Raw genomic sequence first — 18,841 nt, 5'->3', positions numbered from 1 at the left:
CTGTTAACCACAATTAGAAACCAAAAAGAAAAGAAAGGCAATATAATGTGAACAAGTAGTCATAAACACCACAGTTTTTGTAATATTTTCAGTGTTGTTGAGTTTAATAATTTAAATATTGTTGTAAAATGTTTTAGCATTTCATGAGACTGTTCATTATCTTATGAAGTGCTGCAACAGAATGAGAAGTTAATTAAGTATTATAAAATTACTTAGGCTTAGCTATAGCATAAAAAGTGTTCTGTGGCTCTACAGTAAAATAAAAAAGCCTTAAACTTTCTGTATTCCAAATTGGTTGCTTTGCAAGTATCAAAATCAAAGCTTAAGAGCTCTAAGACTATATTTTAATAAAATAGTTGCACTGAGTTTGTTACTTCTGGAAAAGATGGCATTAGGAAATGTGTTTAGACTAGAGACAGCTGCATGCAGCAGATAGACGCTGAGGAAATGAGGGTAAGGAAACACTTGTAATATTTCTCCTTTCCTCTTCCATGTCTGTGTTTAAAGAGGGAGAAGCAATTAGTCATCTCTGCTCCGTCAGTTGATTGGCTTCCCTCCATGTGAGCCATGGGAGGAGCGTGCTGCAAAAGTGAAACACACATGCAGTGAGGGAGCAGCAGCAGAAGAGTAATTTAATTCAAGCCAAACTATTTATTTTCATTTTGTATTTTAAAAAGTCCTGAATTTTAATCTGTGGTCTTTAAAATATTTTTCTGCTGGAATGGAACTTCTCTCTATAAAAGGTAGGTATTTTTATTGAGCTTCTTCATCCATATGACAAGTACTTAGTACGTAGCTATAAGGAGTAACTTCAGAGAGTGGAGATGTGTGTTGCTCATTTATGTTGATGAGAGTATTTCTTGCAGTACTTCCTCCAAGGGAAGTATGTAAATTGTGCTCTCTCTCAGAGAGCAGTTGAATTGCTGCAGTGTTTGGCCTCAGTAGCTCAGCAACTCTTAGTCCCCTCAGCATTTGTGTTGAAAGTTTCCTGGGCGTGAGATGTGATGGAATTATTCAGGCTGACAGACATTCTGCCAAATATGGTGCAGTTCCATAGAGTTCTTGGGGATATTTAGGGAGAGATAAAAGCAAGAATAAGTAATAGGAACGTACAGGTGATTAAGCAAATGGAAAGGATATTGGAAAACAATGGCAATCTCTTGGGAACCTTTACGTTGTAAAGTTGTGGACTCATAATTTTATTTTATTGGCAATTACTAGGTCCTAAGTATAGCAATAAAGTATATTATGTATATGTGAATATATTCATAGAGCAGGTTTAATTATTGTAGGACTACAGTGATGTTTCATTCAGATTAAACTGAACTGTGGTAGGTGTTTTGACATGGAAGGGAAATTGAAACAATATTTAATATTGTTTAAAATACTAGATTTACTCAACTTTATTTGTCAGACACTTGATACAAAATTAGGTCCAGGTTAAATTTTCATGCCTATGACTACCTGAATCACAATCCTGTTAGCTTCAGATCATTTTTCATAAATTGAAGAGATACTATTATGTGGAACTTTAAGTTGTTGAGCAAAATCAGAATTTGAAATGTTGCACTTTTTATTTGGTAAGTTTACTCAACTATGTCCTTTCTAATGGGCAGAATAAATACCCTGTAATAAAGGATTCATTGTAAAATGATAGAAATTATTTTAGATTATATACAGTCTTCTGGGACTATTATAGGGAAGAATTAAGAACTGGAATTATGAGGTGATGAATAATAAGTATAATACCCTTCCTGGACACCTGACCTCCATTCTACCTTCTGTGTTTATGAAGTTCCTGTAAAGTACAAACAGTTTTCACATGTCTTCTTTCCCAAAGAATTCCAAACAGGTATATTATCTTCCACAGTGATACTTTTTAAAGATTACTTGTTTTCATTTTTGGTTGAGTTTTTTTTATACCACATAAATCCCTTAGATTTTATTTTTCATAAAACTTGTTGGAAAACAGTGTTAAGGTGTTATCTGAAACTGATAATATGGTTTGTTTGATTTTTTTTTTAATACAGTGAAAAAAGGAAGGTTGGATAAAACAACTGGTAAGTCTGGTTCCCCCTTCAATTTCTGCTTTACATTTTTCTTTCTTAGGCATTGGGTTCTGTATCACACTGAAGAATCATTTAAGTTTGAGACTACTGTGATGCGTTGGATCAACAGTACAGTACAAAATAAATGTGGAAAGAATTACGCATACATTTTAAAGATAAAATTATCAACCAAAGTTTTGACCTGAGACAATTTGTAATTTTAAATTATAAAATGTTATTGTCTTGCAAGCTAGTGATATTTAAAATATATTTCTACTACAGCAAATTTTTACATAATTTGATGATCTAAATGTGTCACTAGCCTGTAGCAACCTTTTCTAAATAAGGAGAGTACAGTACTTTAGCTTAGCCAGGCTGGGAAGGAGATGGTGTCGGAATTTTCTGGGTGAGGAAATATGGACAGAAGACACTGATGGACAGTTATAGCAACCAGGTGTCTACCCTAGGCAATAAATATGAGCAAAACCAAGCTGCCCAGGTCTACACAAGTCTGTCTTCAGGACTAAGACTTAGCCATGGTGGAAAAGAAAGTCCAAACACAGCCAGAGGTTTCTCACACATAAGTAGACTGTGAATCTAAGGCCTTCAAGAAGTTTGTAATTACTATTTCTCAGGAAAAGCTGATATACAACTTAATCAGTGCAGAAAAAATTGCCAGTAGATGTCTGGCTAATAGGTGTGAGCTAATTAAAATTGCCTAAAGTTATCAGGATTAAAGAAAGGTTACCTAAATGGATAAGGGTAGAAGCTGGTTTTCTAGCAACAGGCAATGAAATATGTATGCCAAGTGTAGACTGAAAAGTCTTTTCTCTTTCATTGAAATACTAATGCAATCAGAAGAATGCTATAATGTTACATTTTGTTAGTACTAAAGAGGTGATGATTTACAGAACACAAGTATCAAAATAATTTGATGAAATATAAGTAAGTAATTTTCCTTTAAATGCTGTTGGAAGTCTTGTTAATGCTATAAGTACTGGCAATGAAGTTTGAGTGGCATATCCTCTGATAATTGGTCATGTTTCCTTGGGCTGCACAATTTTGTAGGTGGTGAATGAGAGCAGTCTTGAAATGTCCACATTTCTCAAAACTCTGTGATTCTTCTATAGTTTATTGACTCCTTTGAGTAAGCTGCTCTCTCCTGTTTTGGGTTGAAAGCTGAAGATATGAGCAGGTGGGTATCCTGCCCTATTTCTTTTTACAAAAATTGCATTATGTGCCTTCAGCTTTTGACAGGTAAAGGGCTGGAAGCTGCAATAATGGCTTTGTGGAAACAAAACTTCTTATCATTTAGCAAAATTGACAGCTCCTTTCCACTGCCAGGGTATTGTAAGAATATTCACCATTGACAGTGTTATTCTTCAAAGAGGTAACATATTCAGTTATTTAAAAGGTAGAGTATCTACATTTTCTTATTTGACATAACTCATGGCATTTAAAGAGGGTGAATTAGTCAAAAAGCACTGAAGGGTAAGATTTAGAGCCAAAGAGGCCAAGGAACTATTGGAGAAATAGCTATTTTAAAAAGCAGACAACAGGGTTTCAGGCAACACTATAATACAGGCAGTCCACGATATTTTTTATATTTCATGCTAGAAAAGGAGTTGCAAAAGGATACCAGGTGATTAGGTTTGATCATCTGATGTGGCATATAGTAACGTGAAGCTTTCAAATGGGAAATAAATCAGAGTTGAATATGAAATAATGCAACAATGAAACTGAAAAAATTGTGGGTTTAAGCTTCTACCTTATAATTTATAGCTTCATTTAAAGGAGAAACCTTTTAGTTATGAGGGAAGTTGGTATTGTAGTTTTAATTGACATGGGTATTCTAAATGGCTGAAGTTAATCATTGTAGGTTGCTATTTTCAGCCAAGCAATTTAGAGTTCTTTTGAAAATTTCTCTAACTTTGAGTTGCAAGTTCTCCCAACTATAAAAAAGTTTTGCAACTACAAAAGGTTTTTCAAATTTTCTGTTTTGTTTGCCTCAATTACACAGAATGGTAGTATGTGAACCGTGCCTTGTTGATGCCACTTCTCAGACGTAAGTCACCAGACTCCTAAATTCGTGTTGACTTTGTCATGTTTTTTTCAGTATAAAAACAAAGTCATGTTGGAGAAGACTGGTCCACTGAGTTATAGAAAACAAATAGATAGCATTGGGCACTGTTTACCTTTTGTATTAAAAAAAAAATTTCCGTTACATGATATCTTTAGTTATTTGGTCAAATATTATAATTGGTCCTAATAAAGATCTGCATCCAGGATGTACACAGCCAATGCTTCTCCTTCACACCTTTTGTTAAGTGCAGTGTAATTTGATAAGACCTATTCAGTGATCTGTTGTAGACATTGACAGCTTCGCTCCAGCTCCTGGTGCTTTATTAACCTCTGGTAATACAGACAGAAATTCTGTTCTTGACTATGTCTTGTATATATGTATTTTGGCAGTGCTTGTATTAAAAAAATAAAGACTTTTTTCAGTCATGTGTCAATGTTAATCCTTGCCTAGGATGCTGGAGGGTAGTGAAGGATGTCTTATATGCATGCAAACTAAAAAGCCATGTTCATTGAGATGATAGAATGTGCCTTTGCAGCCTTAGATTCCTGTCTCAGGCCCTACAGGACAAAGCTTTCCCTCAGTTTTTTTGTTTTTTCCTGTCAGTGATATTTTCAAGCACTTTGAAATTTTAGAAATTTTATTCTTTTTGCTTGTTAGGTCTGATTTTATGAATATTCACACTGTGCCTTTACAGAGGCTTTTATAAAAATCTGTGAGTTCATTTGGGACTGCATCTGAAACCCATTTTGCTGCTGGATCTATACAGAGAACGCGATTTATGGACAAAGACTGAATTACATGTTGCAAGTCTCACCTTGCCTTAATTGGACATAAAAGCCCATTAGCCAGTGCCCAGTATTATCATATCAATTAAAAGGCAAAAAAATATACTAATTTGCAGAAAAGGAGTGTGTACTTGTTTCTTGTGAGAGCTGCCAGAGAGATGGATAAACAGTAAAAAGCTGTGTCTGGAAGCTGATCTTTAAAATACTCACATTTATGATTATGCTCTCTCCCACCTCTCATGGGCAGAGATTTTCCTGTCATAGTCCTACTAAAACTAGTAAGAATTTCTTGTTCAGATCCACATATTTGACCCACACCAAGAGGAGGTGTGTATGAGGTATGAGTTAAACCCTTGCTGCCATATTTGTTTTGCTTTCATCTTCTGTAAGGAGCTAAATTGGGGTTTAGTGTACTGGTTATTTGTTTTTCAGACACATCCAAAACATACGTTGTTTTAAAAGTCCAAAATTTAAAAAGTACTACAATAGATAGAAGAGGAAGGGAACCTTGCTGGGAACAAGACTTCATGTTGTAAGTAAAAGGGAATTCTTATCAATTGATTTTTGTTGTATCATTGCTGTATTTGTATAATGTAGAACAATTTAGTGCATTTGAGGTCATGTACAGAGCACAAAGGCAAGGAACAAGTATCCAACTCGGAGAAAAGATGTCAGACTAATTCTGGGGAGCACAACTAAAGTTAATTTTGCAAGCCACATGGCAGATTAAGGCGAGCAGTCAACAAGGGGAAGACTTTGTCTCCAAATTTAATTTCATATAATGTTTTAGCAGTACAAGGAATGAGACAATAAAGAACTCAAATGGATCCTCACACAAATTGATTTTTGTTTGCTCTCTTTCATTATGAATTATCCTAAGGACTCCTCCATTTCTGCCAGTAAAAACTCTGTTCTGTTACTTGCAGGTATTACTGGCTTGCATTTTAAAGGTTGTATGTTGCCTAACCTTTCAGTCTGTTTCACTGTTCAGTTGTCAGTTTAAAGGTTGTGGTCCAAAAATACTAGAAGATAAAAATTTGCAATTAGTCTTTGGTAGTATATTTGTAAAGAGAAAAGTTGAGTAACACAAAAATTCAATATCTCAATTCAACTGCGTAAAGCAAGTACAGCAGAAAATTAGACATTGATGCAGGATGGTTTTTGTGAGCAAAGTGATGATTTAAGTAGCTGTCTCAGAGGTGGCACTTGCCATTCTCTGATCTCATTTGTTCTTTTCCTGATGACTTTAAGTACATAGTAATCCTCTGTGGTACCCCACACAAATAAGTTGAATATGAGTTTTACTACTTAAAATTAACAGAGATTGCATAAAATGAGTCAAGCAGAGACACCAATAACTACTTTATTATATTGTTCATATTTACAGAACTGGTGTGTAATGGGGAACATTCCCTGAGGAAATGACCTATCTCTTAATAGTAATTCAATGTCGTGAGGGAGTGATATGGCTTGGTAAAATTTGATTTTGCATTCTTGAAAAATATGGTTGTGGTATGGTATTTTTTTGGTCAAAATCAGCTAGTAATAAAATGCACGTATCCTGTAATTACAACTAACATAGAGTCTGGATCTGCCACTTTTGAATTTTAGAGATGTTTTCCCATTGTTCCAGCAGAACTCTTCTCATCATTTCATAAAGACAATCCTGAACAATAAGACTTGAAATTTGGCTTGTTCAGTCTGACATCAGTGTTCATCCTGCTAGTTTGTATTTTACAAGTATACTGAAAAACCCCTACCTCTGTATCTGCTGCAAGAAGATAATATTAAATTACTGTGATTGATTGCTGAGCAGTTGAGATTACATTTTCATTTTAATGATCTCTGTATTCATTCTTGATAGTGAAATCTCTGCTGATGGAAAGGGCTTCATTATAGAGCTGTGGAAGAAAGGCTTGCTCTGGGATAGCATTTTAGGAGTTTTATGGATTCCCCTTGCCACTGTGGAATATGCAACAGATGTAAGTTGACTTTCTGTGGAAATATAAAAATCCAATACATTGCCCATTCTTGGACTCCCCAGATAACAACATTTGTGATCATTGTATACTTCTAATTTCTTTGCTTCAGTTGTAATATTAAGGCATAATGCATGTGTGGCTCTCAAAGTGACAACTGATACTCATCAGCCATATACCCCAGAGAGATGGCTCAGATCCTGGGCCAGGTATAACACAGAAGTGAGTTAGGGTTCAGCAGAACTTAGGAACAATTAGAAAAGTGGGTATGTTTGGTTTATATGATTAGAGTGAAAGAATTGTAGATCAAGTTCCATGGTCTGGCTCTTCATTTTGTGACCTTGGGTAAATCTCTATTAAAATCAGCAAAGCACTGTTGTTCTCTTTCTCATGGGAATTGACCATTGTCTCAAAGAGGAAAACAGAAATGTGCCCTGTTACAGAAGGAATTACTAGTACAGTGAAGACACAGGAAAGGATGACTGGGAAGTTGGGTCAATACAGGAGTTATATATCTACCATAGTCACTTGGCCACAAGAATGACTGTACTTGCTTTCAGTAGGGAGTTCTTATTTTATAAAAAATTAAAAAAAAAAAAAAGAAAAAAAAAAAAAGAAAAAGGGTTTCTGGGAGTGTGGAAATACTGAATCACTGCAATTGGTGCAAATTTTTATAAATTTGGAAAAAGTAAGAGGTATCCTATTCTAATAATCCTCAATTCTCCCAATAATAAATATTCATTCATATGCATAGTCCCTGGAGGCTGTTTTTAATGAAGTAACTGTGAATTAGAGAAGATTAATTTAATCCTTTCAAATAAAAATTGTTTGCCTTCTTTAATATTTATAAAACATAAAAAAGGCAATTGAAGATGGGGTAAAGGCAAGAAAATCAGGGGGATAACTTCATGCAGTATTTCTAGTCAGACTCTACAGCCATTTCTTTACAGGAGCTAATAAATATTAATATATACATTGAACTGCCATTTCAATGATTCTCCTCAGAAAATGGAAGCAGAGGAAGAAAGTAATTCCTGCTTAAATTAGAAGAGGCTCTGTATCACAGCTGCCAAGTGCCATTTCAAGCCCCAGGGCAAGTTGTTCTGCTCTGATGCCCAAGCTGTTGCTGAGTTACAACTTGCTGACACAGAGGTTGTGGCTTACTTGTAAATACTGAAACTTTAAACAAACAAAGATGCAAGATAAGAGATTGTTTCTTAATTTCTTCAGATCCTCTAAACCTTCATTTATAATTAGTCTGCTGTGGAACATTCCTAGTCCTCCTGGTCTTAAACCTGCAGTTGTGTTCTGAGCTTTATAACTCAGAAATAACATACAAGGGTGTGTTGATTTAGAAGCTTTTTTTTTTTTTTTTTGGCTTGGTTATTAACTTAGATGGATTGTTTCTTGCTAGAGTGTACTTGTTTGGCATCAGTTCAAAGGAGAACTGGAAAATTTCAGTTGATAAGAGTAATTTCAGTATTCATATTTGTTGTGACTTAATCATCTGACAACCACAATGTCTATTTGTCTATATTATTGTGCAAATGTTATATTTTGAATTTGATAACTGAGAAAACTTGAAATCCTAACTCGTACATCAACAAAAGCTGGAAAATACTAAAATGGTGTTATAAAGTAGCTCCTGTTGACTTAGGGGAAACTTCATTGAGTAAAAAGTGAGTAATGCTATAAGTCCTGCCCAGGTAATTTCTATAACCTGTTTTTCCTAGGAGGGCCCAGGTTCCTGGTGGAGATTGCATTCTGAAGTAATAAAAAATGGAAGTGAGATTCAAGGCACAAAAACACCAACTTCTCATGAGATCTTACTAGACATCTACTTTGCATTGCCATTTGGTGAGTTACAGATTAAGGTCCAGCATTTCAGCCATTCTGTTCCTGTAATTTCGCCTAAGTTCCTGAAATATGGCAACAAATAGCAGTTCTTCTACAGAATCCTAAATGCCTATTCATCACTGGAGTATTTTCACAATCAGTACTGGTAATTGTTACTGGCAAGAATGAACCACATCCCACAAGGAGCTGGATGAGCAGTTTCATAGCTAATGGTGACCCACATGTGGATTGCAGAGCTAGAGAAGGAAGCATCTCCTTCAGGGTCAGTACTAGAGCCTGTGTGTTACAGCTCTTTAGCACATCAGCTTTGACCAATGCACAGTGTAAGTTTTAATAAAATCCAAGCCTTCACGGCATTTTTTACCTTCCTAGCAAACATTGTCTGCCTTTATTTTTAGTGCCTTTGAAGATGGAAACTACTTATATTTATATATATATGTATGAATGTAGTGTATATGAAGGTAGAAATGGAAACTGAACTTCAAATAATACATCACCACGCATTACTTCTAGATATAATGAGACTGACTTTACAAAGATTATCAATCCATCTATATTACATGGTCTATCTCCAGATAAGGTCACAAACATAATTTAGCTTAGCATTTTACTCTTTAAATAGTCTAATGAACTGTGTCTGAAAATATTAATCCTAAAATTTATGCAAGAATAAAGTAAAAAAAAGTCAAGACGTATAAATAAGAAATTATACAAAAAGGAGGACTAAAAGTTATACCAATAATATGCTGTTTAATTGTCTAATTTATTTTTTAAATACATTGTCTTTGATTAACCTTGATAATTTTTTTTTGGATGTAGTCTGCATGACTACACTCTTGTTAATACATCAGGTGGAATACATACCTTTTCACTGAGTGACAGTGGACTATTTTAGTTTCCTTATAAGCTACAGCATAGACTACCTTTTTTTTTCCCTTTCATTTTCCTTTTTTTTTTAAACAAAATTTACTTCTTCTTTACTACTTGGCCAAAGGAATTCCAAAATATAACCTCTGCCCTAGTTGTGTTTCGGGTTTTTTTTGGTTTGGTTTTTTGATATGTTGAATTAGCAGAATGTTTTATGTCCTAACATCATTCTCGTATCGAGAAACCTAGTGTAAATCTGGAATAGGAACTCTAATTGTGTGTTTACAACATGTAAATTCAGATTTTTAATTATTTCAGGCTGCAACCTGGAGAGAGCGTTGGTTTGTGTGTTGAAGCTTGTATTCTGATTTCAAACAAATATGTTTGAAAAAGTTCCCAAGGCAGGCCCTGGGACTGTAGTCACTAAGTGCTGTGAAAATCCTGTAGAGGTCTCTCTTACACTGTAGTTTTCTTCATAGTGGCAAGAATTCAAAAGCATTATGTCTTGGTTATTGAGAAAGCCAGGATTATCATCTACTGGGAGTTGACGAGTACATTTTCATTGCTTATCCTTTTGAATGACTCAGCTCAGCTATGAGCACCTGAGAATCTGTTATTGGAATCAGTACAGCCTCTTTATTATGACAAATTACACTGGAAATGTAGAAGACTGCAGTTACTCTTGACAATTCCTGAAAGACGTTCATTTAAGAATGCCAGATAATGGGCAGAAATATAACAGCCTCCCATGTTCTTTTAGTAGTGTGACTTTATTTGGACTTGGAATCCTGCATGAAGTAACATGGAACTGCGTTCTCAGCAGTAGTTCAGTGCCTTTTCTAGAAGTATCATCTAATTTCAGTTGTGGTAGCAATGAAGTTGACATTTCACTGTTGCCAGCAAGACTGAGCTCCATTAAAAAAGGCTGCTAAGTAAAATTAATACCTACTATATTTAAAATTCCGCAAGCAAAATCACTGTATTAAAATACTGAATTTAGATAAACACTGCAGTTGAATTAGAAACATTTTTTATATCTCTAAAAGTCAAGTTTTTTTAAGGGTAATCAGGGATTTATGAAATAAGATAATTTTCCTTCAAATTTTTTAGGCCTTTCTTTGTAGGCGCACAGTTTGTAGTAATTGGGAGTGGGGCTGGGCCAAGCCTCATCCCCAGTGGGTGCAGCTGTGAGAAGCAGGTGAGCATCATTGACAGCAATGAGCCACGGAGTGCCCAGGGACACTGCCCAACCACCAAAGGGAGCAGAGGGCACACAGGTGCACTGCATCAACCATAAGGGTATGAAAGGCTGGGCTAAAGAACAAAGAAGGGCAGATGCTTGCAGCCTTCTGAAGTGACGTGGTGTCACTGTGTTTGGGCAGAGACCTGAAGCCTTCTGATGTGGTATGGTGTTACTGTGTATGGGGGAATGCTAAAAGCCTGCTGAAAGTGTAAGGTGATATTTTGTGTATTGTGGTTGTCTGAACTGTGACATTTCTTGTAAGATGTAACAGAAGAAAATTTAAAGGACGTGTCTTACTTTTTTCCTTGAGTTCAACATCAGAGATAGGTAGTTTGCTTTTTAGCAATATTATACTTACATAAAGAATATAAGCTAAAGAAACTAAAGATAATTTTACTGAAGTAATTGGTAATAGCTGTAATTTGGAAAATAATTTGTCTGTCTTGGAAGCTAAAATATCATTTTGCCAAGTAGCCTACTAAAAGTCAACAGAACTTTTACTTCATTAATAATTTTGGAAAATACCATGCAGAACTCACGTCTTAGGCTTGGTTTTAATTCAACTCATTATCACAAATTTCAAATACACTAATTAGCAGATGAAGTAACAAGAACAAAGTAGCAATGATGAGATTTAATCCCTGTTTCTGCATTAGTCAGCATGCTAATGCACTGATATACCAAGGGATTAGCAAATGAGAAAATTAATTGTTCTGATACAACTTTGATCAGTAAAAACCAAAGTCCTGAAAAATCATAATAGACTGAGTATGGAAAATCATGCATCACTGTATAGGATTCTAAGTACAGACCACTTTAGTTAGTATAATAATTTGCATATCCTTACAATTTAAAAGTTTACATTAACATATGAAGTAGGAAAACTAAAATGGTATGTTTTCCAGAGTGTTGTCTTTATCTTTTGCATGTTTCACAACAATGTTGTGTTACTTTGAGTAAAAGATATGACTTAGATTTCTGGCAGTTTACCTAGTCTTGGTAAACACTGTGATGGAAAATAGATCAAAGCATTGTTCCCAATCTGTAAGCAATACTTAAAAAATGGAAAAAAGAGGTGGGCACACAAATTCTTATCATCGCCATGAAAGAAAACTTCGTCACAATCAGGGTCATGAACACTTTTCTCTCACTAAAGAAAATAGGATGATTTATAGAGCAAAATTTTCTGCAGGGGATCAGTTTGTACCTCCAGTTGCAGACTTGTCACATTTCTCCCAAGAGTCTAGAGCTTGGTAAACAAAAAACCTCCTCAGTTCTAGGCCAATAGCATATGGAATTAAAGTAGAGCCTGATTTCCTACATAAAGCAGACACATTAAACCCCCACAGAACCAAAATTCAACCAAATAAAAAAACACAGATCTCAGAATGCTGTGCGTGGATCCATAAGAAATACATGACAAGTTGAACTGGAAAATTTAAAAATATCAATTTTCTTCCTAATCTAGCAGTAGATAATTTTTAAACTGTAAAATTAACTTTGTATAACAAGAAAGTAACTGGTCGAGGTCTCTCAAAGTTTTTAGAGTACCAATCAGATGATCGTCTTGGAACTCTTTCTGCTGTTCTTGTAATAAGTGATTTAATCATTATAATGTTTGCAATTGATTTGCTGATTCCCTGCTACTACAGATTTTATGAATTAAGATAATTAATTTTATGTAAAAAAAAGTAGAATTAGAAGTAAAATGGGCTGAAAGATTTCTAGCAGCTTTCTCCTTCTCTACAGATACCCACAGAGATTTAGGTTGCAGAGGTTGGCACAGAGAGACATCCCTCCAATGTACAAGACATTCACATCAAGATATAAATGACAGTCAGACATCCGTGGAAAGTGGGCTCAGCATACAAGAAAACAAACTCAGGTATTTTACCTTGTCACATCAGACATGTGTGATATCGTTTGTTGATTTTAATTTTTTTAAAATATCTGCATGTCAGCATGATACATACAAAATTATTTCAAGCAGGAATATGAACATCCCCTGAACTTGTAAAGAGAATTTTAGGTATTAGAGAAAAATTCAGGTATCTTTAGGTAACATTTTTCAGATGTTTATTAGCTTTTCTGTGTTCTTTTATGGCAAATACATGTTTACCTGTCCTGTTCTCACCCTGGGCATGTGAGTACATAGGGTTCAGCTATTCCATAGTGACTTCCTGAAATTTTAAGAAAGGAAGGAAAGCAACTCCTGATGTCATTTGGGTATTGTAACTTTTCTGTTTCATCTGGAAAGCAGGAAAGACATTTGATTCCATTTTTGAAGCTAATGTATTTATCTAGACAGGCTGCCTACATTTCTGGAAGTTTTCTAGAAGAAAATTAATATTTTCTATCAATTTCTTCTGAACAAACAGTGAAAAGAAAGAAAGGGAGGGGGGAAGATAATTGCTGTCTTTCTGCTTCTCTGAATGTGGAAAATGATGATGCGTAATGGTGGAAGGGGCAAGGAATAAGGTGACGATAACTGTATTATTTCTCTGACATCGCCTTCTGCTGTGTGGAGCTGAATGCTCAGGAGGGAGCCCAGTCAGCCTCTAAGAACACTCAGCAGTGGTCTCTGAGCAGGGAGAGCTTTCTCTGTGTTAGACTAATCACTTCACTTCTTTTGAAAGGCAGACTTGTGAGAAGAAAAAGTTCCCTCTACTGTTCGTTTTGGCTTTCATAGCAGCTGTCACAGACTGTATTACATTTCATTCATGGTGTCTTTTATCCATAGCAGTGTAGGAAAGACAGTGTGAGCAGCTGACACTCCAAAAGGTGTTCTGCCTTGATGAAGGGTAGAAAAGGCTCTTGGGAAAGGCAGCAAGAATATCTGGTGTTTCAGGCACTTTGCTCCTGTTTAAATCATGTCTAACAGCAGTGTTACTAGAAAATTGGCTCAAACATGAGAGAAAATAAAATAAAAACTAATAAGTTATTAAGTTATGTGTTCTCTGAGGCAATTATATCTTGATGTCCTTAAACCACATTTTCCTGTACTTTGAAAATGCAGGGTCCTGGTGTATGTAACTTCTACACAAAATTAGGAAATAAGAGTCTACAAAAATCTCAAGCTCAAGGATGCAGTTAGAGACTGCACATGGACAGGGTGCCACAGCATTGCTTGGGTGCCTGTCAGCCTCACCGTTTACATTTCCTAGTCAGCCCTTGCAGGGTATTTACAGAGAAGTACAAGTGCATCCTCAGGGTGAGAGCTGTCAGTAATGGCAGCACTCAAGAGCTGTTTCTCTATGCTGTTCTGAGCACATGTCCACTCATTAGCATTTCATCTGTGCTGACGTGTCATTTTCAGCAGAGATCTGGGCCTCTGAGCAGGTTAAGCTAAACCAAAAGAAGTTAACCCTATCTGAACTGTGGAATTCTTTCCTTTACACACTTGTCCCAAATAATTTTATTGAAATTCAATGAGCTTTTATAGTACTAAATTGAGGGTCAGCACTAAACTATTATTTTTAGATGTGTGTAGGTATATTTCAAATAACTGCATTTGTACTAAAAATCTGGGATCTGGATGAGACTATTTATTTTGAATAGCTGTATTAAACACCAAAATTAACTATCCTGTAAATATTTAAGTATTAATATCTTTCAAATTTCTTCCTTAAGTGTTTTTTTAGACTGATATTTTTTTGTCAGTTCTTTAGTTATGTACGTAAGTGGTGTTTATGGCTGCTGAATTTAGGTGTAGACTGATGACTAATTAAGTGTAACTGAGTAACATTTTCCCCATAAAGCAAAAGCTCACTAAATCAAAATTTGAAGGCTGTGGTAAATTATTAAGTAACCACTTCTTGGAGCAATATTTTTTTTCCTAGAGGGTTAAAAAAAAAGACAGAGAAGAGAAAAATATTAATAAAAATACACCCCAAACTCATAAATCATCTGAGTTTTTCTATAATGTAATTAATAAGTGAATCACTGTGAATTTTTAAAAATCGATAATTAAGTATTTACTGTATACTTCATTGCGCCTCTCCATAGTAGCCACAGGATAAATCAGTTGGTTCACTCTCTATGCATTATTAGTATCCCGTACTGAATGCCACTATTTGCAGGAATAATGATTTCATGGTTAATCTCTGTGATACCACTGAGGTATGTTGCTGTATATCCAGAATAGCCACAAATGTACAGATATACCTGTTATGCATAAACTAGAGCAAACGGCATAAAACTGACTAGGGGTATATCCAAAACAAGCACAGTGGAGCAAATATTTCATTTAAAAGCAACACCTAACCCTAAAACCTAAGGAAGTACAGCAACAAGGACAAGGATCTTTCTTTTTAAGAGAATGTTGATTTTTCCTGTGATACTGTTCTCCCTGTAAAACAATCCTTGGACAAAGAGAAAAAAGGTTTGGTTATGTTAAAAAAAGCAACTAAAATCATTATTTAGATGTATAATAAACCATATACATCCTACTTACACAGGCCACGTGAGTAGATGTAATGTATGCCTACAGAGGAAGGGATATGCTGCCCACAAAACTATGCTAAGCCTACATAGATTGTATTGACAAATTCGGGGTTGAGTGCCTTGTTCTAAAATGTTTGGCTTTAACAGTGCTTCCTCTTTTCTAATGGTTTGGGTACTGTAACTGCTGTGTTATAAGGAGATATATTACTAAAATTGGCCTTCATGACCTGCAGCCACTAGCAAAGTTGATTTTTATGTAATCATTAAACTAACATTAACTAAAACAGTGATTTGTGACAGTAAAATGCGTATTTATTTTCAAGTGGATGAAAACGGGAAAGAAAGTGTCCATGTGATAGTATTAGAAGTTTCTTAATGCTTGAAACATCATGAGCATTAAATGGCCTCTTTAAAATGTAATTAATCTTAAAATCTTAAAAATGTAATTAATCTTTCCTGATTTTCCATACAGAGAGAAGCAAACAATTGCTGAGGTCTAAATTAATTTGAGGTGATCAGTTTACAGCCATTTTTCCAGTAATCTGTTTCGTTATTCATGCCTACATAACAGCAAAAAATATAGACAAGCATAAAATTATTTCTAAACCATGCAAATTTCCATCTCCACCTCTTGGCTACAGGTTATGAGTTCCTTCAACAAAAGCCATATTTCCATGCATAGCCATCTGTTTAAACAGATAGTATTTGAATATGTAGGTTTGTTTTCTGTTGTGATCATTCAATGAGAGATTCCTCAAATTTAAATTACAGAATAGGTAAGCAAAACTGATTTTTCTGTAACATGTTATTGCTTCTTACTTACTACCAAAAAGAAATAAGGTCCAAAAGAAGAAAAGAAAGAGGCATTTAACAAAAGATGTCTATCACATGCCAGGCTTTTGGCTATGAGCATCCCCTGGTTCCCAGCTTTCCGAACTGGCAGATTATTTTCAAAATACAAAAACAGAAGTTGATTTTATAATTAGTGATTGATGTTTTTGCATTTAATTGTTATTCGCAGGCTGTTCTCTAAACTGAAGATGGTTTAAGTCATGTAACGCTTGTGTGTTCCAAAGGCAAGGTCAGAGGCCTGTTTACATCAAACCCACGAACCAAGAGGCTTCCCTGAGTCTGAGCTATTTTCACATATTAAAGACCATTCCTCTAAGCTCTTTGGCTTCTTGGACAGCTTTGTTCTGCTTGAGTTACAGAAAGCAGGATGGGTAGGAAGGTATTCAGCTTGAGGTGGTATTTATTCTTGTATAATAAATTGGTCATTTAAAACTGTAAATAAATGTTTTTATTAATTTATATAATTACAGGAAGGCAGATCTTTTCAGTAAGAATCTTATGTAAAATTAAACCCTTTGTGTTCCAGCACAGTGCTGAGAGTTCATTCCACTGTATCCCAGGCTTAATTCTCATCTGTCACTCAAACACATGCTCATTGATGATCCTTCCTGCTCTACTGCCCTTTCCTATTTCAGTTCCACCCTCTTGCCTTTCTCAAATGCGTTTCCTTCAGATCTTCTATGGCCTAAAACTATTGCTCTTGGTTTCTCTTGATTGCTCTTACATTGAAAGTACCACTTTAAGAGGCTACTTTAAAAAAATGTTTCTAAATAATTTTCAACACTGTTACAGTAGCTCTGTACAGCAGAGAAAATACAAACAAAATTTAAAATCAAAGATGGAGAATGCTAAGTCTCATACATACAGTGAATTTAAAGTTTAACCAATTTTTATGGGCTTTTTTATGTCTCTATAACTATGACAACTTTACAGTTGTTACCTATTTTAATTAATATATTTTAAAAATTTTTTGAGTAATAAAATGGAAAATAAGTTAGCAGTTAACAATATAGAGAGAAAATATTTTACTTGAAAGAGATTGAGAAAAAGGACACTGAGATAACTAAGAAATTTAGGGAATTGAAGATTGTGTCAGAAAAAACCCCAATTAATTACATATGAAATTGTTTAAAAGTGTAGTATGGAACCACACATATTTATTTTGCAAGGCAATTTGCAGTTTAGAACAAGTGATGGTGAGCTGATGTGACACGTTGATGTAGATTTTTTTTCTTAAAGTTATCCCAAATAGATTTTTGGGAAGTTATTTTTGTTTGACTGGTTTTGAAGTTAAATGCATTAATTGATGTCCTGAAGTTCTCAGTGGAATCTAGTTAAATTTTTTTAGTAACTATGAAGTATGCAGCTGCGAATCCAGTCTTTGTGGCACATGTGAGAGCCAGAATGTTCATGCCTAGCTGGGTTTGTAGCAGTGTGCAGGATTAAGGCTGTAGGTAAGGATGAGCTGCTGCTGCCAGGGAGGGGCAGCGAAGCAGGATAACACAGCAGGGCAGGGCCAGGGCAGCCAGTGCCCCAACCCAGAACCCCAAGCAAGCCTGGGGACGGCTGCAAGGGTCAAACAACAGTGCAGGAGCTGTGCTGATGGAACAGCTTGGAGGCAAAATCCAGGCAACTCCAGAAACTTGGGGTCAGGGCGCAGCAGTGAGCACCAGGCAGGTCCATAACGGCACAGCAGGGTCAGACTCAGGCCTGCAGTGAGTCCAGGACTCCAGGGGCTCCTGCTCAGTGGGTACATAGGCAGAGCTGTGCTTGAGCCAGTATTCCAATCTAGGAATGAGACAATCTTGGGAAAATTTGCAGTGAAGGAGGAATGGTATCTAGGTCTAGTACAAACGATACAGCCAAATTGTATGTCCTGCTGAATATATGAAATAACCTACAAAGCCCAGTTATAAAATAGATTACACATTAAAATAAAATGCAAATACCTTTGTCACATAGCAGAGATTGCTCTTGGTTTCTTTCAGTATCTATCCCCACCAGTCCATACTGTTTCACTTTCCCCAGTAATCAGATATCATGAGTATCTTTACCTTCAGTCTTTTCATAAGTGCCTGTTTTGTTTGTGGTTATTGAGTGTTCTGATGATTGTTTTGCATCCTGATATGAGCTGATACTGAGCTTTAATTGGCTCCCTTATTAATATTCATAGTGTTATATTTTTTGCTATGGTGACAACTTCTCATAATAAATGAGAAATCATTATGACTCTCCCTGAGATTCTGTGTAATGTAACATTATTCATGATAAATTCTTTAGGCTTGAAAGGAATAGGAAAGGCTTTTGAAGTTTTCTTTTACCTGGATTAATTAAGTTCTATGCCTTCTTAGAGGTTTCTGATATCATGTAACTGTATTAAGTCTATTACTGTTATGCAGTTATCTTATCTTGGATTCCCAAAAGGTTTACTTACTATAAAGGTTAACATATTTTACTTAGACCTTACATAATAGTAAATTTTTAAGGTAACCTCGTTGGCTTCTGGGAACTAGTTTATCTAATTAATGCTTATAGCTGTGTGTAAAAGAAGATTCAATCTCTGTGCAAGTATTCCCTTGAAACTACTAGAAAATTTGTTCATTTACAGAAAAGCTAAAATAGTTGTCAGGCAACAGTTCTTCGGCAGAGAAATTCCTTTTCTTTGTATGACTTGAACTCTAAAA

At 35.4% G+C, this 18,841-nt stretch overlaps 1 protein-coding gene across 5 annotated transcripts in view; it reads left to right on the top strand.

The window, feature by feature from the left end:
- Positions 1 to 566: 566 nt before the first annotated feature.
- The window catches only part of UNC13C (unc-13 homolog C), a 165,084-nt gene continuing 146,809 nt past the window's right edge, over positions 567 to 18,841 (top strand). For 2 of the 5 annotated variants that reach the window (XM_072933703.1, XM_072933702.1), the window contains exons 1-6: positions 567 to 743; positions 2,031 to 2,060; positions 5,349 to 5,448; positions 6,781 to 6,898; positions 8,629 to 8,752; positions 12,612 to 12,747. In XM_072933703.1, the coding sequence (XP_072789804.1) occupies positions 722 to 743; positions 2,031 to 2,060; positions 5,349 to 5,448; positions 6,781 to 6,898; positions 8,629 to 8,752; positions 12,612 to 12,747 (530 nt within the window). In that variant the 5' untranslated portion in view covers positions 567 to 721. Of the gene's footprint in view, positions 744 to 2,028; positions 2,061 to 3,116; positions 3,244 to 5,348; positions 5,449 to 6,780; positions 6,899 to 8,628; positions 8,753 to 12,611; positions 12,748 to 18,841 lie in introns of those variants that run through there. The other 3 variants (XM_072933704.1, XM_072933705.1, XM_072933707.1) reach the window with 3 other exon arrangements.

The sequence above is a fragment of the Taeniopygia guttata genome, chromosome 10 (assembly GCF_048771995.1).
Source record: "Taeniopygia guttata chromosome 10, bTaeGut7.mat, whole genome shotgun sequence".
NCBI classification, from domain to species: domain Eukaryota; kingdom Metazoa; phylum Chordata; class Aves; order Passeriformes; family Estrildidae; genus Taeniopygia; species Taeniopygia guttata.
This window is presented reverse-complemented; position numbering and strand designations above follow the sequence as displayed.